Here is a 21,579-nt window from a genome sequence, read left to right on the forward strand (position 1 = left end):
CCGTTGCGGTTGGATGGGAAGGTACTACAAGCTCACTTCCCACCACCAGCACCCCATGTGTTGCCATCCTTGACATTCACAAGCCTCAGAGTTCTGTCCACCCCTGCTTCCGTTTTCTGCCTTCGCTGCCCGTTTTCCTCATGCATGCTGTGCTTCTTGGCTTCTCCCCTGTCCCTCACCCCGGGCCCGGGTTCTCCACTATTGATTGCATGGTAGGCACGGTGCTTTGGGCCCATGAAAATATTTCAATTTTTTTTTAGATGTTTATTTATTTTTTGAGAGGGAGAGACAGAGTGTGAGCGGGGGAGAGTCAAGAGAGAGAGGGAGACACAGTATCTGAAGCAGGCTCCAGGCTCTGAGCTGTCAGCACAGAGCCCGACACGGGGCTCGAACTCACCAGCCATGAGATCATGATCTGAGCGTAAGTCAGATGCTTAACTGACTGAGCCACCCAGGTGCCCCGAAAATATTTCAATTTTAATTTCTTTTAAAATGAGAAGGGAAAGGGGGCACCTGGGTGACTCCATCTGTTAAGCATCTGCCTTGACTTTGGCTCAGGTCATGATCTCATAGTTCGTGAGTTTGAGCTCTGCATCTGGCTCTGAGCTGACAGCATGGAACCTGCTTGAGACTCTCTCTCTCTCTCTCTCTCTCTCTCTCTCTCTGTCTCTCTCTCCTCCCTCACTTTGTGCTCTCTCCCTCTCTGTCTCTCTTGCTCTCTTTCTCAGAATAAACTTTAAAATCAGAAGGAAAAAAATGACTATAGTCAGGAATATATGGTAATGAATCTAGCCTGAATTACAATCACCTTTATGCAAACACAGCCTTAAAACATAAGTTTAAAATTTTTTTAGACACAGATGGGCTGTTGCTCTCTGTGAAATGTGGCTATTGTTCTCCTTTGCTTTGGATATTATTTCAAATTCAAGGTCATGTATACCTAGCCCTGTCTTACCTTTCACACGTGCTCTCCCTATATTCCTCCCATGTCCATTTTCTGCTCCGGTCTTTGGTCTGCCTACTCCTTGCCAACTCTGTCCATCTCTTCCTTCTCCAAGTCAACCTAGTCACTGCTGTGTCACTTTAGCACCTTTTTCACTAGTGCGCGGGGCCTCCTCGTTTTTGTCTTCTTCGTTCACTTTGTCCACTGAAGTCAGGGATGTTTGGCTCCCCCCCCACCCCCAGGCTTGCGTGTGATCGGTACCTGGGAAATGTTTATCTTCATATAAGGCATCAAGCCAGAACTTTCCTGAAACTTAACCCAGGAATCAAATTCTGAAACCTTCTCTGTTAGAAGTGAGAAGGACAAGTATTTGATAGCAATCAGCAAGTGCTGTTGAGCTTAGCTGTCCAACAAATAGTTTCTGTCTCCTCCTTATAATATTTTCAGGTGTATTTTTTTACACTAGCCTTCACTTTAGGTGTCAGGTTACGTCGCAATCTCTGAGAATCCGTTTCATGCCGCTGAGGGCCTTCCGCTGCAGGAATGTTTTAAATAGTTGATTGGATGCTTTATGAAAGGAGTCTGGCCGCCCACACCGTTTGTGCAAATCTTGGAGTCTAGTGCGATAATCTGATTTTTTTTTTTTTTTAAATGCTGCCTGAATTGTAGAATGATACTCCTCTCAGGAATGGGTTACCGAAGAGTCAGGAAATTAACATTGAAGGTTACTGAGCCATAAGGATCACAAGCCACCCTGCTTTTTGCACCCTGTTTTTTTTCTTAGAGGAATCGGAGGTCCTCAAACAAGTCAGGCTGTGGCTGGTACCTGGGAGTTGGTAAAGACAGGCGTGTGGATGCTGTATTTTCTTTTTTCCGCATTAGGAAATGACTCTCCTGGTGCCACAGTAAAAAGAATCTCATGGGTATCTAAGTTGGAATGTATTTTGTATTGTTCTATGCCTTTGTCAACGATGATGGATTCTACACGCTGGTTATTACTGTTCGTGTTTTTCATGCCAGGCATTCCCTAATGCTTTCCATACTTGTTTATTCAGTGCTTGTGTGTGGGGAGAGAGAGAGGCAAGGGGGTCTCAGGTGGACAGTGAGGTACCGATGATTCAACGTAAGACTTTGTAGTTTCAGGATAATGTGAAACAAAAGTAATACGCTTTCAGTATAAACTGTACTTTTGAATTTGGATCTTTTCCCGGGTTGGCAGTCTGTGGTACAATCCTCTCTTGTGATCCTGGGTGGCAGCAGCCAGCCACAGCTCCCAGGGTAAACGGGGCAATCGCGAGAGTAAACAGCCGATACAATGACAACCATTCTGGTTTTCGCTTTCGGTACCGTGTTTAAGAAATTGCATATGAGGTAGTCAACACTTTAGTATGAAATAGGCCTGTGTTAGGCACTTTTGCCCAACTGTGGGCCAGTGTAAGTGTCAGCATGTTTAAGGGAGAATAGACTAAGTTATGATGTTCAGTAGGTTAGGTGTATTAAATGCACTTTCAACGTGAGATGTTTTGAATTTACAATGGGTTTATGGGGATGTAACCCCACTGTAAGTCAGGGAAGATCTGTAACTCATCTTGTTTGCATTTACATTGGAAAAAAAAAAAGACTTGGGAATCCTTGTGCACACGCTTGAAGCATGTACACATTCTCTTCTGCTCTGACAGATAAAACTTAGGTGAATACTTACAGGGGGTACCATCAACTGCATCCTCATAGTAATAGCACCATTTAGATGTTTTGTCACTGAAATTGACATTGGAAGTAAGTGGAAAAGTAAGGCTCCAAATACATATATATATATATATATAAATATATATATATATATGTAGATAGATATATATACGTATATCTACACACACACACACACATATATATATATGTAGATAGATATATATACGTATATCTACACACACACACACACACACACATATATATATATATATATATATATATATATATATATATATATTTTTTTTTGGTCCTGGCCTGTTTTTTGTTTCTGCAACATGTTTTTTAACATAGCCAAGAAAATAGAAACAGTCTTCACTTGACCTCCCTTCAGAATGATTTTCTCCTGGTATTGTAGTTCATAATGTTCTTTATTCTGATAGGAAAGGCAATTTGAACAATTCTCATTGTGAGTCTTGAGCTCCAGAAAGGGAAAGCTTCTTTGAGAATTGCCTTGGTGCCTTATTTAAGAAGGATAATCTGCCTCTGCTTATCAAGCAAATAGCCTGAAACTTAAACCTTGAGTACTCTTCAGTGTTACAACCCTGGAGGAAAAGAAACAATCTTGGCTTACACTAAAAGTGGTAAGTTAACAGACTACAGTTTGAACAATGAGTAGGAATGCTGTTTGAATGTTACCGTAGCGTCTTCACATCAACTTAATACTCTCTCCGACTTTCTATTACATTTTGCAAAGCGGTTTTCTCCTATACCGATAGTCCTAGTAATAAAAACACAATAAATAGCATGAGGCTTTTAAGCGGACCGGGAAGGTAGATGATAAGTAAATATTATGCAACTTTGGAAGGAAATAAACCAAAGGGCGTAATGTAAATATCTTCTCTGCATGTTAAAAATAAGGTACTTCATGTTCTCATTCTGAAACAGTTCAATAAATATTCTAAAAATAGCATTAAGTTTAAAGATCATGAATTCCCTGATGCCACTTGACATACATATATTCAAATTCTTACCCCATATAACATGCTTATTTATAATCTTTCTTGGTCCAGCAGACTGTAGGTGGCTTCTTATCTATGGGTAAACATGAAAGTATGTGTGAATGTGTATATGTATGAAGAGGTATGAACAGAAGTAAATGATAAATATCTGAATTCCTTGGTCTCAGCTTTCACAGAGCAAATTCTTTTATTCCCTCTTCTTTCTCTTCCTGTGTGCCTGATCTCCTCTGAACATGACTTGCTTTAAAGCTGTTTCAAAACACTTTGCATATAATTTGTTATTTATCATTCTCCCACTTAAGAGCTTCCTTGTTAATTGAAAACAGTCTACTAATGGTAATGGCCAGTAGGTACCGTTTTCTAGGACACGAGCTCATGGACCCCTGCTAACACATACAAGTCCCTTAAATTTGGCACTTATATGACAGCAGGCCAACGGACTCGAGAGTGTTCTGAACACTCCACCTCAGGCTAGTAGGAAATCAGGTGGAAATGACTTCCTGGAGAGGTTAGCGAGGCTCTAGGGTTGATGTGTGCACCCCTTATCCCCCTGAGAGCTGTTCTGAGAGTGTAATGTAATTTGAAGGACAGTATTATATCTTAACTTACCTACGAAGTGAGCATTTTTGTAAGGAGGAGCTGCAACCTTGTAAGTAGTTTTGTACCATTTTAGTACTAGAAATTATAGAGCTATTAAAGGAGGTGGATAGTCTGGAATGTACCAGGACAAGATGTGTGTATACTGGCTCCTTCCCTAAGAACAGCCCAAGACCAAAGATCCCATTCACCACCTCTACCTGTTTTAGCTCCGTTTGTCTCTCTGCCTGCATGGGGTTCACAGTCGCCTGAAGCCTGACACGTGATAGAGACTGTGAAGGAAAATAGGGCTGACAAAGGGTAAAGGAATCTGGGCTGACAAAGGGTAAAGGAATATGCCCATTCCCGCGGGGGCCCCCCCCCCCCGCCTCCCCCCCTCCGCGGTCGGTCGAATGGATAACTCTAAGATGCAGCCCTGTGGGCATGGCCCTCCTGTACATGTTCTAGTTAATTGATAAACTGGCTCCGTTTATAAATCCACAACCTGTTCTGGAAGCTCGTTTTCCATTTTTTCCCGCCAGCTACAGTTTGTTCAGAAACTTCCTGTTCTTTTCTCCCCATCTAATGATCCCTTGGGACTGTTTCTTCTATGCCAAACACGACCGACGAGTGGGTCAATAATGCAGCGGGAAAAGGAAAAAGAGAAAATAAAAGAAGTAAACGGTTTTTACATTTGCACTCACTTGTACCTTAAGCAAGTTAGCCTGAGCCCTGTGCCTCAGAATATCCATTGCAGCGCTACAGATAAAGTGCTATCAATAAAGTCCACTTTAGAACTGTATCATTAGACAGTGATGAATAGGGTATTGGATAAAAGATACAGATAAGTGCTTCTGCCGGATGATGAGTGAGGTATCACAAATACCACGTCAACATCCAGAGTCCCGTATCAAAGAGAGAAATGACCCCCGGGAATAGTCCTGACTATTTAGCTTGCGGATTATATGGGGATAGTATATTCCCAGGTAACGTGATAAATTATATCTAGAACTCATGAGTATTCTACTTTACTTGTCTATGTGCACTAAACCCAGGCGATACGGAGGTTTTAACTTCAGGACTTGTTTGGTGCCATGTGGGAGGAATCTGGTATGATCTCAGTGTGAGGTATCGAGCGACGTAAGTGCTTGTTTCCATGTTCCCAAACTCCATGCGTCCTCGTTTTTCTTACACACCTCTACCTTCTTAAGGGGGCTGCTCCAGGCTCTGCGTGGCAAGTATCCACAACTGCTTGTGTTCATACTGCTTGGTGGGGTGTGATCTTCGTGTTTAGTGATGAAATTTGCATGTTCTTTGCTGGGAGAAGTATAATTAGAACACGATTTTGCATTCACACAGCCACACGAGAAATGTGAGCCAGAAGCCTTCTCTATTCAATAGCCTTAGACTGTTTTCATTAAAATACTTCCCTTTAAAAACCTACTGAGTGAAAACCAAATACATTTAATTAAAAAAAAAAAAATCTGTCCTTAAACAAAGTGTCATTTACAGAGATACAAAGAAAAAGAAAGAAAAGATTTAGAAGCCCACAAAATCAGATTTAAAGATTGCAGCAATCGATTGCTATCTTCTTAAAAGCTTCGCTGCATGTATGTAGAGCATCTTATTTACGCCTTAGTTTTTAGCTCTAGGAGATAAAGCAAAGAGAATATGGCTCATATGCCACAGCTAAGCCATTGTTTTATCTCATCCCTATCTCATATCAAATATTCATCAGGTTCCTGGATATAAATGTGCTGGTCTGGGCCAACGGAACTAATTGAAGTCCTCGCTTTCCAAGACTTGATAAAAAAGACTGAGAGGAAGTGATAGGAGTGCAGTAAGATTAATTAAAGAAAATGGGTAACATGTTGACATGAATATTTCATTACAGTTTTGGTTTTTTTTTTTTTTTTTCAATTCTGCATTGGCTTGTGCTTCACATGGTTAGGGTGGCACTGTCCAATAGAAATGTAACTGTGGGGCGCCTGGGTGGCTCAGTTGGTTAAGCGTCGGACTCTTGATTTCGGCTCAGGTCGTGATTTCATGATTGTGAGATCTAGCTCTGTATTGGCCTCTGTGCTGGGCACGGAGCCTGCTTGGGATGCTCTCTGTCCCTTTCTCTCCGCCCCTCCACTGCTTGCACTCTCTTTTTCAAAAATATAACGTGATCACATATGTAATTAATTCTAGGAGCCACATTTTAAGAAAGTAAAGAAACTATTGGAATTAATTAAAAAAAATTTTTTTTAATGTTTATTTTTTTATTTTTGAGAGAGAGAGAGAGAGAGAGCCAGTGTGAGCAGGGCAGGGGCAGAGAGAGGGAGTCACAGAATCTGAAGCAGACTCCAGGCCCTGAGCTGTCAGCACAGAGCCGGACGCGGGGCTCGAACCCACAAACTATGAGATCATGACCTGAGCTGAAGTCGGACGCTCAACCGACTGAGCCACCCAGGCGCCCTGGAATTAATTTTAATAATATTCTTTTAGGGGCGCCTGGGTGGCGCAGTCGGTTAAGCGTCCGACTTCAGCCAGGTCACGATCTCGCGGTCCCTGAGTTCGAGCCCCGCGTCAGGCTCTGGGCTGATGGCTCAGAGCCTGGAGCCTGTTTCCGATTCTATGTCTCCCTCTCTCTCTTTCCCTCCCCCGTTCATGCTCTGTCTCTCTCTGTCCCAAAAATAAATAAACGTTGAAAAATAAAAAATAAAAAATAAATAATATTCTTTTATTTGACCCAGTGATTATCATCTGGCATGTAAAAATTATTAATGAAGCAGTTTACAACATAATCTTTCATACTAAGTCACCACAATCTCCACTGGCACACTAAATTTACCTCGAAAAGTTTTGAGAAGAGTTGATAAAATTTACACTCAAAAAGTGGATTTGCTTATTCAAGTTGTAAACATCCTTAGAAGTTTCTCAATAATAGGACTCATTGGGTTTGAAAAAATTTTAATTTACATTAATTACAGTGTAATCAAATGAAAAATCGAGTATCTTCCATTCAAACAGCTGGTGTTCACCCTTAACCGGTTCAGGGTACTCAACAGTATAGTCATTTTCTTGAGACCTGTGTTAAGTACATGGTACCAGAGGGGAGCAAAGGTGTTCGAGGGTACAGGGTAGTAAGGCCCATAGGCTAACAACAGGACTCTTGGTTTCGGCTCAGGTCATGATCTCGTGGTTTGTGAGTTCAAACTCCTGTAAGGTTCTGCACTGACAGCTCAGAGACTGGGATTCTCTCTCCCTTGCTCTCTGCTCCTCTCCTGTGCGCACGCGCTCTCTCTCTCTCTCTCTCTCTCTCTGTCTCTCAGAAAAATATTTTAAAAATTATAAAAGAAAATAAAGTTCCCAAATAAAATTTTGTTTCCCTTGTCAACCTTAAAACTAAACCAGCAAAATGGGTTCATTTGGGAATAGCAGAGGAATTGCATCTTGGGACACATGAGCTGTGGCAAACCAAAGGAGATCAAAGGACAGGAACTGTTACTTCATATAGAGAAAAGGGGGAAGTTGGGAGGGGCTGCTTTGAGTAAAAGTCCTTCGAAGGAAAGCAAGAGTTCAGAGTGGTGATGGTTTCTCAGTGGCTGAGCTGGGGAATTTTCTTATTGGCTGCGCTTGGTGCTAGGCAAGGAGAAATTCCTCCTCCTGCTGAGGTAGCAAAGTAAGCTTTTTCCTGTTGGGCATGCGAGGTTCCTCTCTTCCTGTTCGTCTGCAATTGAAGACTATCCATAGTGTGTTAGTTAGACCTCTCCTTTCTGGCCTTCCGACTCAGTTTTAAATGAGGTGTCCTTTATTCAATTGCACACCCTCTGGAGGAATCTTTTAAAAAAAAATTTTTTAATGTTTGTCTAAAAATGTGGATACGTCCTTGTAGGTGTGAATTGGCACAGCAAGACTTGCCATGATCGTCTGGAGCCTTGTATTTGTAAAACATAAAAAAGAGTGAGTTAGCTTGTTCCCCCCCCCCCCCCCCCCTTTCATTTTCATGTCTTAAAACCTTTGGAAGTTTTTCTTACAGAACTGCTCCCCAGCTGTGCCTTTCCTGTCCTGCACTTACTTCAAAGAATTATTTCAAGCAAAAATACAGGATCTTGTATATACTTAAAAAATTCAGTTTGAAAAAGTTTCTACCTTCTGAAATAATTTTGAGCCCTGATTCTATTACTTAGTATTTTAGTATTCCTATCAAATACATGCCTGTATTAGTTTCTGTTGCAACAATAATGGTGCAAAGCCACAACCCACCCCAAAATTCAGTGGCTTAAAATAATAACCGTTTTAATGTAGCTCGGGCCTATGGGTCCACTGATCTTGGCTGAGTTTGGACAGATTTGGTAGAAAATAGTAAAACTTAGGAAATTGAACATGTATAGAATTGTTCTTGTGTCAAAAATGGAGAGGCGTACTCTCTCTCTCAAAAAGAAATGAACATTAAAAAAATTAAAAAACAAAACAAAACCAGGGCACCCAGGTGGCTCAGTCAGTTAAGCATCCGACATTTCGAGGTTCATGAGTTCAAGCCCCGAGTCAAGATCTGTGCTGACAGTTCAAAGCCTGGAGCCTGCTTCTGATTCTGTGTCTCCTCTCTCTCTGCCCCTCCCCCACTCTCTCTCTGTCTCAAAAATAAGTAAAACATTAAAAAAAATTTTTTTTTAATACAATGGAGAGGAGTAATAGAATTTAAATGTTCTGTGTTGCATTATGCACTGAACGCTCATGTGCCCTATCTGTCAGAACTAGTAGAAATTATACTGGAAAACTGTCCATTTGTTATCATCAAATTTCTTCACAATGAATGTCATTCAAACCAGCATCTATGAGAAGCCCAGTTTCAAGGTCTTCCAGCTGGTTAGCAATACGACTTAAATGCATTAAGTCTAGAATGAGAATTTAACGAAGCACTGTCATTTGAAATTTCCTTTAATTGATCTCCATCAGTAAACCACGTGTGTGTGCATGCGTGTTTACTGCTATCCCTAGCTAGCTGGATAGTAGCTATCCAGCTACTATCCAGCTATATACAGGGATATGCATATATCCCTGAAAAAATAGATGAAGTAAGGTAAGGATGGATGCGCATACGTTAACAGTTGGAATGTTGGGGATTCTGGGCCCCTGCTTTGTAGATTCAGTTGGCTGCTTCCGACTTAAGGAAAGAACAAATTTAGGAGGAAGTTTTCATTTGCATTTCAAGGGAGATTCCAAACATTACGCTAGGTTCTAGTAATTTAAATTTAAGAAATGCAGATTAAACACTTACACTGTGGATTTGCTCCCCCCTTGTACTTCCTGGAAGAATAATATTTTAAAAAGCCGGTAACAAAGAGCCACAAAATATTACTGCCATCGTGGGAAAAGTTGTTTGAAAATAATATTCAAGATTTAAAAATAAAAAAGGCTTTGAGAACTAGTAGAGGGGATGCCAGCTGGCTTAGTATGAAGAAAAGCAAGCATAGGCTGTAGAGTAACAGACTTGATTAGACTCCTAGGCAGGTTTTGAGCTTTTCTGATTGTTTAAGCAGATGTGAAAGGGACTATCTCGGTTTTTCTCAAACGAGATCATGAAAGGAAAGGCCTAAGTAGATGCTTTGATTTTTGCCTCTTCCCCTTTTCCTATCTCCCGGTTCACAAGGTCAAGGCTGATAAGACAGCAATGCTGAGTGAAAATAGTATGAAGATGTGATAACTGTGTGTTTTTTGTTGGGCGACTATATAAAACATACCAGTGAAACTTAACAAGGAAAGACTGAATTAAAGGGATAAACGATTTCTACATCAAAATGACCTTAAAAAGAATTTTTGAGGGGCGCCTGGGTGGCTCAGTCAGTTAAGCATCCGACTTCAGCTCAGGTCATGATGTCACAGTCCGTGGGTTTAAGCCCCGCGTCGGGCTCTGTGTTGACAGCTCAGAGCCTGGAGCCTGCTTCAGATTGTGTGTCTCCCTCTCTCCCTGCCCCTCCCCTGCTCATGCTCTGTCTCTCTGTGTCTCAAAAATAAATAAAAACATTTAAAAAAAAAATTAAAAAAATTTTTTTTTACTATTACCAATGTAAGTACATTAGACAAATATAGGGCATAGTATATAGGATATATATGGTATATATAAGCATGCAGTCTAAATATACTACATATCAAATATAAAACATTTACTGTTTAGGACTAAATGGGCATTAATTAGATAGTTATGTTTTAGGCATATAGTTTGATTGCCATCTATGAAGTGCTATGTTTTTTTTAATTCCAGTATTATAGCTGTTCTAGACAATGGACATCGCTCTTTCTTGGGCCTGCCTAAAATTCATGCTTTAAATGTTGATAATTTAATTTCGTGGGTACTGAATAACAAAGGTTTCTGTTGAGAGAGCTCCTGATACTGGCCACAAGCAGCAAGAATTATTTACTGGACTTGGTATGAAATGGAAGGGGCTTGGGGCCTGGTTTAGAATATCCGTCTTTTGGGCAGAGAGAAAAGCTTGATATTGTCAAATGACAAAACTAAAACATTTTAGGTTATGAGTTTGATGTCCTTCAAAAGAAAAGAGCCCATGAATTGGGGGAGCACTGTGTTCCCAGGGATTTGGGGAAAGAAAGAGTTTTAAAGAGCTTTAGAAGAGGCAATCCGGAAACAGACATAATTGGCCGAAGTGGGAAATTTCCTTATAAAGCTAGCAGGTCCTCTTTTCGAAGGTAAAGTAAACTAGCTAAAGCTTAGTTGGCACATTGTGAATGGTGTACGTTAAAATTCCCGGACAGGTGTTTTCCCTTAAGTGCCGGCTGATTTAGGTTTAGATTTGTGCTGTGGGCCCCAGCCACTGGGGTGGTCTCCATTGTGTGGGTCCCTATATAAGAACTAACTTTATCCATATCAACAGAGACGATGTACTCATCAAAGAGGGATAACTTGTCATTTGAAGCCAGGTCAACAGCGTTCCAAAAAGAATGTCAGATTTTGGGGTGCCTGGGTGGCTCCGTCTTTTAAGCGTCTGACTCTTGATCTCAGCTCAGGTCTTATATCAGGGTCAAGAGTTTAAGCCCTGTGTTGGGCTCTGAGCTGGGCCTGAAGCCTACTTAAAAAAAAAAAAAGTCAAATTTCAAGAAGTGAAATCTGCAGATTAGTTCTCAGAAAGAATGTTTTCTGTCTTGCGGCAAATCATTGTTAGCCTGAAACTGGAGATCTGAAATAATTGTGCAGCAGACGGTGGGTGTAATGAATTCGTCTACTCTCCACACAGGTAAATCAAAACTGTGTACAGTTTCTATAATCACATTTCATTTTTCTGTATGCGTTGACTGGCCTCTCTGTTCTTTCTTTCGGCAAATACATGCACCCACACACAGGGGGCAAAAGCTAGGAAAATTTCAATTTTCTGTTTTAATTTGAGAGTCATCCTGGTCATGTAAACAAAACCTTGATGGAGTAGGCCCAACCCCCACCCTTTGGTCTTCGTGACACTGTGGCCTTAGATGAATCCTTATCAGAGCCTTTTCCTTCTCTTTAGAATTGGAATGGGTGATTTTACAGATTCTTGAGTTCTAGGAATCTTAATTTCAATGTCCCATTGCCCTCTTTTAGACACAAAATGGGCAATTGCAGATGTTATGGTTCTGCTTATGATTTTGGCGGAGGGGGGGCATTTCAAGGGAATAGTCTTTTCCTTTGGAGAATGCGAATTTGTTTATGTTAAGTGTAAACGTACTGCATTTCCCTTGAAAGGGGTTCACTCTCACATCCCCTCCATTGTGATTCTAGGGAACAGTTATAATTACATTGAACATAGAAAAATCTGAATGTTTTAAAAGTAAGCTTAAAGTAATTTTGTGGGGTATAATTGAGTTATGTCCAGGTTAAGGGAAAACTGTGTTTACGTGAGGAAACCTTGCGTGTGAGAGAAATGGTATCGCTGTGTGCTTTTAAAAAGATACTGTACAAGAATCCGGGACCCCGGGGGAAATCGTCAACTGATTAAATAGGACGGTATGAGGCTGGCCATTCAGACCAGTGAGAAGTCCGTTTAAATGCAGAAACCAGATGGTTTTCATTAGCCACAACCCCTAAAATTACATAAATCCACGGATGCAACTAAGCTATGGATCCCTGCCCTCTTCTTGCCAAGCAGGACTTTTCAGCCAGCAAAACAGAGCGTTCCTTGTTCCCTTTCCCTTTTAGTCAGGACTGCGTGGGAGCATGTCTGCCAAGCCAGCTCTATAAGGAATTTTGATCTCCTTGATGATAATAAAGAGAGAAACTTTTTTGGGAAAGGGAACACCCAGTGTGAAAGACTGCAGGGGACCTTGTTGGAGAAGCTGGCTTTGCCCTTGCAAAGTGCATCAGTTCTTGGTGTAGGTTTCCAGGTTCACCTCTACCGATGGGCTAAACTAGGTAAATATGTTTCTTTCTGTTTAAATTTCCCTGTAAGCCCTTTTAAACCCCTTTTCTAGCTAACTTGCTTTGAAAGTCCATTTTCACTTCAGTATCCTATATATTAAGGCCCTACAGTATTTTTCTGGTAGCCAAGGATTGTTTTTAAAAGATTTACAGCATTTTTAGGTCGTTAGGTCTCTGTCGTTCAGACATTCTGTAACAGACAGGCTGTTGCTTTTGAGGCAGCGTGTGGATGCACCTTTGTTTTAGCCAGTTATTTTGTTCATTGTCACTGAACACTGTTTTCCCATGGGAAAGCGTCTCTGGTCTTATGATGTCAGTGGAAAGTCATTCCATTTACAAGAATTATCTTCATTTTCAGTCTCTCAGAAATGCGTGCACCACGAATGGCCAATTATGCCAGGGTTCCAGTCTTGTAGGTGTTACCTTGGATTTCCACAAAGTAACCTTAAGTTACCTTAGTGTTCAAATGAAAACAAAATTAAAATATAATCATTATTTAAGTGGCTGTATTTCCCATCTACTAGAATTTTGTATTTCTTTTCTGTTTAAAGGAGTAAAGTTTTTTTTTTTAATTAATTAATTGTTTATTTACTTTGAGAGAGAGTGTGTGTGCACATGCAGGGGAGGGGCAGAGAGAGAGGGGGGAGGAGAGAGAGAGAACCCCAAGCAGGCTCTGCACATCAGTGCAGAGCCCGACATGGGGCTTGCACCCACAGACCTTGAGATCATGACTTGAGCCAAAACCAAGCGTTGGACACTTCACCGACTAAACCACCCAGGCACCCCAAAAGGAAGAATATTTATTTTTAGGATGACTTTGACAGAATATGCATTTTCACTGGCAGCAAATGACTTCCTCTAGGACCAGATGATTTCAGTTTTAAGACTGCCCATGTTAACAGGTCCTGAATTGGACCTTGTGTATAATTTAATAAGCCACTTTTTAAGGCTTCATTCAGAAAAAGGGATTTGAGTAAAACTGTCAGGCCCTTAGATGATGGCTCAGTATTCTCTCCTGTGTGACCATCTTGGCTGGCGATGGTTTCCCTCTGGCTGGATGCCAGAGAGGGGACTGCTTTTGGCAGCCGGGCTTTGTTTCTTAAATCCGTTATTTAATGCAGGTGAGGATCCTTATGGGTCATTCTTCTTTTAATTAACAGAGCCAGGAAAATGTTACTTAAAACATGGAATTCTTTGCAGGTGGGCTTCAATAAGAAGAGAAAAGCTTCTTGTTCTGTTTGCATTTCCCAGCTAATTGCTGTGATCTCGTACACAGCTGGTATTGCTTTGGGAGAGAATTTTTGCCCGAGAAACGTGTTTCTGTGAATTGAGTATTAATTTGTGAAGGGCCTCTTGTAATGTCAAATGTAACAGATGTATACATACCGCCAATTTTGTAATTTCTAGTATAATAATTTGCCCTAATTATTGAGGAATCAGTTTGAACTATTAAACAATGTCCACCGTCAGCAAATGGAGCATGTTAATGGTCATGACTCACCATAGTTATTTTTTAAAGTTAAGATTAGATCTCATCTGGGGGCATGTGGGTGGCTCAGTCAGTTAAGCATCCGACTTTGGCTCAGGTCATGATGTCGTGGTTTGTGAGTTCAAGCCCCGCATTGGGCTCTCTGCTGTCAGTATAGAACCTTCTTCAGATCCTCTGTCTCCCTCTCTCTGTCCCTCCCCTGCTTGCTCTTTCTCTCTCTCAAAATAAATAAATGCATATTAAAAAAAAAAAAAAGATTAGATCTCATCTAATGGAAAATCCAAAAGGAACTGAAACATGTATCTTCTGGCCTTAACTGCCGTTGTTCAATGAAAGAGATCATAAGGCAATTAAAAATGTTTTCCAGTAATACGATAGAGCCATAATCCATTCATTTGAGATGTGAGAAAGATTACCACCATTTGGTAGTGGGCTTGTACAAACACACACGCCAATGGCCTCAAAATAACTATAAAGTCAGAAAGAGGGAAGGATGACAAAGTGCAGAATGGAAGAAATAAAAAAGAAGAAGCCAAGGTAGGAACAAAGGAAACACATCTACTCAATGTGTTTGTCCTGTAGGATGATGTCTCAGCCTGCCAGGGACTTTCCCAGTTTCAGCACTTAAAAGTCTTGCATCCTGGAAACCCCACAGTCCCAGGCCAACTGGGGTGGGTGGACACCCTGTTGTCAAGGCAAGGACTTGGCCTGATGTACCGCTTTGTTCCCAGAACTAGTTCAGTGCCTAGCACATGTTGGGTCCTCATAAAGAAATGTTAATTGCTGTCCTTTACAACTGTTGTGGTTGCATTGGAGTTGCCTCTCTGCAGCGAGGGGTTCGAAGAGATCATGAAGACTTTTGTAAGGAAGGTAGAAGAGAAGCGACCACCCCCCCCCCCCCATCTTTAGGAATGTCTTCTGCTATGGAATTGCAGGCTTGTGAGTTAGTAATGGGATAATCAAAGGGGTAAGGAGACCTCTGATCATTCCAACAGAGTCCAAGGGAAAAGACTCACAAGGAAGAATTCATCAATGGCAAAGAAGTTGAAAAGCAACAGGTACTGAAGAAAAAGCCTATTTGGTTTCTGCAGAGGTCCTATGCAACCTTTAAGAAGGCAATCTGAGTTGATGGGTGGAATGTAAAGCAGACAGCAGGGGGTCCATGGGGCAGGCGAGAAGGTGGTGTCAGTGAGTGTTGAAATCACCAGCTCATATAATTTGTTGGAAGAAATGGGAGGAAGATAGTTCTTCTAGAGAAGGGACAGGGAAATGACGGCCCATTGGCCGAATCTGGCGGACTGCCTGCTTTGTCAATACAGTTTTGTTGTAAAACAGCCACACCCATTTGCGTGTTGTCCGAGGGTTGAGTTGTCACAGCAGAGACTGGCTCACAAAACGTAAGATATTTACTATCTGGCCCCCAGCAGAAGAAATTTATTCACCCTCTGCTCTGGAGGATAAGAGAATGGAGGAAGTTTTGTAGGGTTTTTTTTTGTTGTTTTTTTTTTTTTGTCTGTTGTTTGCTTTTTTCAGTAGAGGAGATCAAAGGCTATTTGTGGATGCCTCATGGGGCTGGAAAAGAAAGAGCTTGTTAGGTATCTGCTGCTGTGTAGCAGGTTACCCCAAACTTAATGATTTAAAAAAAACAAACAAAACAAACATTCACTCTCTCAGTTTCTGTGGGTCAGGAATTTGGGAGTGTCTTCTGGGTGGTTCTGGCTCCAGGTTTCAGTCATGCCAGCCAGGACTGCACTCATGAAGGCTTGATGTGGCTGTAGGCTGTTGACACGGAGGCCTTGGTTCCACATCTCATTACGCGGGCCCCTCCGTAGAGCTGTCTGAATGTCAGCACAACATGGCAGCTGACCTTCTCCCAACGCGAGGGATCCCAGAGAGCAAGAAAGACTCCAGGGTGCCTTTTTTGACCTTTCCTTGGAAGTCACATATTATTTTTTGCCATATTCTATTTGTTGCACAGACAGACTTCTACGCATTAGGGGATAGCACTGACAAGAGCTTGAACACCAGGAGGCAGGGATCCTTGGGGGCCTTGTTGGAGGCGGGCTGCCACAGGGACAGAAAGTGGCCCTGAAGTGTTCTTGAGGAGAAGGTACAGAACGAAGGGCACTTTTACCGGCGAGGATGTAGAAGCCTGTAGTGAACAGATTGTGGAGAGTCTGAGGTACAGAGAAATTTTGAGCCAGCAAGGGGGAAATTCATTCAATAAAATAATTACCAATTGTGCTGGGGGATCAATAGTCTCTCTGTTCAGTTAGAGATAAGTTACCAAGATTCTGCTCAGACTGGAGATCTTGGGGACAAGGAATGAGTTGGAGCAGAGTAAAGTATCATGGGGAATCCAGTGGTGATTTCATTACTAGATTGTACATGCCCTGAAGGCGAGGCTTATATTTTACGTATGAATAAGTAAATTTTATATATTAAAAATATCTTTATAACCTTCATAGTCTCTAATACAGGGCCTTACCTATAGGTGCCTGATTATCGTTTGCCTTTCTTGCAGTGTCATTATCTTCCTCCTTACTTCAAAAAAATTGGCAAAATTTGTATTCTGATTTTTAGAATCAAGGTTTTGAACTTCCTCCTATGCCGTCAGGAAAGCTGTGAAACTTAAGTTTGTGGAGCCTTCTCCTTAGACTGCTTTTTGCATGTGTTGGAGAAAGAGCCTCCCAGGTTCCCGCTTGGAAGTTGTGGGAGGTGTGCAAGGGGCCCAGCTCTTCTTGTTGATGACCCGATGCCGTGGCCTCAGCTGCTGTTTTGTTCCATCTGGCAATGTCGAGGCCAAATTCTGTTTGGTATGCCTTACAGAGTACAATTAGACATGGAGAAAATGTTACCTGAAATATGATTCTAGAGATTCTGCCCGGAGCTCTTGCACTCAGGTCTGTGATGGGTCTCAGCTGGGTTCAGTGCAAGATTGTTTTTTTCTTTTTTAAACAACAGATCTTCTGCTGTGGTTGGACAAAATATATATGAAGATGACTAGAACGGACAGATGTTTGGTCTATTTTTACATTTCTGTGGGAAGAAATGTCAAGAAGCTATTTCTTAACTGAAATCTCTCAGTGCAATTTTAGTATTTTGTTTTTTATTCCCTCCTGTGAACAATTTTTAGAAATGATACGCTTTATTATAGAATCCTCCAGTCCTTGGCTGCATGAATGGCTTCTGGTGGCAGTTAACTCTTCTCGACACGGGTCTCACACGCTTCCTCAGCAGCTGGCTTTAACAAAGGAGGAATTACTTTGCTTAATGTGTCTTTTGATTCCCTGGTTTCAAATAACGCTTTTACTCCTGTGGATTTATTTATTTTTTTTATCCCTCGCTGTTATCTCTCTTCTTGGCGTTTCACAACGTCCATTTTCCCTTTTTAAAATATTTATATGAAAAAAAATTTTTTTAATGTTTATGTGAAGGTAATACCTGTGCACAGAAGGCTTTGGAAATACAGAAGGGCAACCTTTTCCTTTATTTTGGGCAAACCGTATATTGCCTCCAGTGGTAATGGCCAAGACCTACTAAGAGCTTACTACACAGCAGATACTCTGACAGTCTCGGAGAGTCTGTATCCTTCCATAGCAAAGTTGGGGAGATGAGACCCAAGCACCCTTAATCTATTCTTAAGACCTGAGAGAGTGATAACCAGAGAATATTCGGGGGAAAACCATTGGAATGGCCGACATATTCAGTCACATTTGTGTATGGCAAATTCTACAGTAGTTTTTATGTTCAAACGATCATAATGTCCACTTGCTAGCTAATAAGCACACTAACACCTGCTCCAGGAGGCACTGTACAACCTTATTCTTAGACCTGGTCATCAGGCAGGGACTTGGCATTGTTCTTTGTGTGAGTCCGTTGGAGATGATTAGGAGAATATGGTTTCCTTCAGGGTGATTATATTTATTTCAGAAAAACACCTTATTTTATTTTCAGAAGGCACGGCAAAATCTGCTGTGGGGAATCGCATACACTTTTCAGTGAATACATTCTTCTCCATCTTGTTAATTCCTGTGTTTCAGTGTGAAAAAAGCACTATATTGTAGGTGGCTGGAGATAAAGGTAACACACGTTCTACTTCACTCAAAGGAACGTTGAAGGCAAGGCTAATCCCTGCTTGGAGGAATCTCCGTAAGCGAGAATAAACTATTTTTGGTGCCGCTCTGTGTCATGTTCCTCTTTACCACCCTTCCCCAACCCCATCCGCGGAGCTGTGGATTTGGATAACTAACCTAAACTTGTTTTTTTAGGTGCCCACTGACGGCAATGCTGGCTTGCTTGCGGAACCCCAGGTTGCCATGTTCTGTGGCAAGCTGAACATGCACATGAACGTGCAGAATGGGAAGTGGGAGTCCGATCCATCGGGGACCAAAACGTGCATCGGCACCAAGGAAGACATCTTGCAGTATTGCCAAGAAGTAAGTCCCTTCTGACAGCCAGCGATTCTTGTGGGATCACACGCGTTCGGTGTTTTTTTTTTACTTTAACTTCTTAAATATTTATGTTTTGTCTCTTGTGGTAACGATCTTGGTTCCTAATGATCCACTATACTATTTTTTTTAAGTTAACTTATTTTGAGAGAAAGAGACTGAAAGAGCGAGTGGGGGAGGAGCAGGGAGAGAGGGAGACAGAGATCCCAAGCAGGCTCCGTGTTGTCAGCACAAAGCCCAATGCGGGGCTCCAACACATGAACCCTGGGATCATGTCCTGCGCTAAAAACAAGAGTTGGGCGCTTAACCAACTGAGCCACCCAGGCACCCCTCACTATGCTAATATATTTACTTGCTTTGCCATATATAATATGTATAAATTTAAAAAAAAATTAGGATGTCAGGGGCGCCTGGGTGGCTCAGTCGGTTGGGTGTCCGACTTCGGCTCAGGTCATGATCTCCTGGTTTTTGAGTTCGAGCCCCACGTCGGGCTCTGCTGACAGCGCCGAGCCTGGAGCCTGCTTCTGATTCTGTGTCTCCCTCTCTCTCTGCCCTTCCCCCACTCGCTCCCTCTCTCTCTCTCAAAAATAAATAAACATTAAAAAAAATTTTTTAAATTATGATATCATATTACAACCATCAATAAACCAACTGAGTAAAGTTTAAGATATCTTGGCACTCCATTTATCTTTAGAATGTATCTCATTATGACTTTACAGATTTACAGATAATGTTGTGGTTTTTTTTTTTTAAAGTTTATTTACTTATTTTTGAGAATGAAAGAGAGAGAGAGCTTGAGGGAATGGCAGGGAGAGAGAGAGACAGAGAATCCCAAGCAGACTCCACACTGTCACCACAGAGCCCGATGTGGGGCTCCAACTCATGAACCATGAGATCATGACCTGAGCTGAAATCAAGAGCTGGTCACTTAACCAGCTGAGCCACCCAGGCGCCCCAAGATAATGTATTTAAAAGTTGGTAGAATTAATTTTCCCTATTTATGTTACCCGTTTGGTATATTTTACTTCTGTTGATCTTCAATTTTAGTTTTTCCCTCCTTATTAATTTTATGTCTTGAAAACATGAAACATTCACATTGCTAAAACTTAGAAACTCTTAAAAAGTTGCCCTTGTCCTCTGTTGATAAACATTTTCATTGTTCCTGATTTATCCTTATAACAAAGAAGGATATATGGTTTTCCTTCTTTTTCTTATAAAAACGGTGCTTTCAGGAAGCATTCATAAAGATTTTCATCCTTTTTGTAATTTTTCTAGTTTACTTTCTATAATTGTATAGGGTATTCTTTCCTTATTAATTCAGTTTAAAATAACTGGAGTCTGGGGGTGCCTGGGTGGCTCAGTCAGTTAAACGTCCGACTTAAGCTCAGGTCATGATCCCGCAGTTCATGGGTTTGAGCCCTGCATCGGGTTCTGTGCTGACAGCCTAGAGCCTGGAGCCTGCTTCTGATTCTGTCTCTCCCTCTCTCTCTGCCCCTCCCCCGCTCACAATCTGTCTCTCTCTCTCTCTCTCTTTCAAAAATAAATAAACATAAAAAAAATTAAAAAACTGGAGTCCAAGACATTTTATCCCACGCTTCCAGACAATTACCTATTCTAGGTTATGTGGCTGTTTGTGTTTTAAGAACATTTAAAGGAATTAGTCTTATGCCTCTTGGCAACACTTCCTTATCCTTCATAGAAACAGCAGATAACCTGGCAACATTTTCTTTGTTGTATTCTTTTATGTACTAGAAAATTTCCTTTAGTCTTTTTGGATCCAAAATGAGTATTTAATGAAGTATGTGTACGTGTTAATAATATTTGTATTAAAATATGTAATTTTTTACATATATACACAGTTTTTTTGGTAGCACTCCAAGGAAGGACAGTCTCTAAATATTAACTCTTCTGTTTTGAGAAGCAAAACTGCATCCATATCATCGCAATATATTACATATCAAGTCATTTGTATCTTGAAGAAGTATGAACCATGCTGTAAAAGGATAATTCTTCTAATTTAAGTAAAAGTCACTAATATTTAAGTCTATTATATTTCTTATTAGAAACATTTATTAAGGGACACCTGGGTGGCTCAGTCGGCTCAGGCCTTGATTTCATGGTTCATGAGTTCAAGCCTGGCGTTGGGCTCTGTGCTGACAGCTCAGAGCCTGGAGCCTGCTTCAGATTCTGTGTCTCCCTCTCTCTCTGCCCCTCCTCTGCTCTCTCTCTCTCTCTCTCTCTCAAAAATAAATAAATGTTAAAAAACTTTTTTTTAATTAAAAAAAAAAGCATTTATTAAATAGGGATTGATAAGAAATTAACTTTTGCCCAGATATGGCATTTCTAAAATACACATTTTGGAAAAATAATATTCATATTCTATGAAAGAGTTCCTCTTTGCATTTTAAAAAGTCATCCTCTTGCTTTATCACTCTGGCCCTACATCTAGATTCTGGGTTCACTGCTGGAGCCTCTGTGCTGTTAAGTAAGTATGCTCTAGTTCAGTTTTGTAATGAGTTATGAGTTGGATAAGTTGGAACTCTGTGCATGCTTATAGGTTTTTCATATCATTTCACTTCTCTTGATACACATAGAGATTATGCATTCGGAATGTTAGATTAAAATTTTTTTTTTTTAAAGGCTAGAACTCAGAGTCTGTTAATGATGTTGACCACATCATCCTTTTAGGTTGAATGGCTAATTGATGACGTGTCATAGTTTGCGTCTAAAGTTTTCCTCCGTTACTGCCACTTCTGAGTAATCACATGCTTTTGCATTTGTATGACGACCCTATAAAACTTACTTTTCACGACCCTGAGAACAACCCTTATTCGCTCCCACACCACTTAGCGATCCCACTAATGTCTAGCTTCACTTCTTGTCTTAGTCTGTTTTTTGTTCCAGGGCTAAGCCACAGGGTAGTTCTTCTGGGTCCCAGACTTCTGGGTCCCAGATTGTTGTGGCTATGGGACTGGAGAGTAAGTGAGCTTCTTGGTTGTTTCTCGTTTGTCTCGCAATTCTGG

At 41.1% G+C, this 21,579-nt stretch overlaps 1 protein-coding gene across 7 annotated transcripts in view; it reads left to right on the plus strand.

The window, feature by feature from the left end:
- The window catches only part of APP (amyloid beta precursor protein), a 275,601-nt gene that overhangs the window by 44,354 nt on the left and 209,668 nt on the right, over window positions 1-21,579 (plus strand). For all 7 annotated transcript variants that reach the window (XM_040484123.1, XM_040484124.1, XM_040484121.1 and 4 more), the window contains exon 2: window positions 18,377-18,544. In XM_040484123.1, the coding sequence (XP_040340057.1) occupies window positions 18,377-18,544 (168 nt within the window). The remainder of the gene's footprint in view (window positions 1-18,376; window positions 18,545-21,579) is intronic.

The sequence above is a fragment of the Herpailurus yagouaroundi genome, unplaced genomic scaffold, assembly GCF_014898765.1.
Source record: "Herpailurus yagouaroundi ecotype Mexico unplaced genomic scaffold, PumYag 162, whole genome shotgun sequence".
Lineage (NCBI taxonomy): Eukaryota > Metazoa > Chordata > Mammalia > Carnivora > Felidae > Herpailurus > Herpailurus yagouaroundi.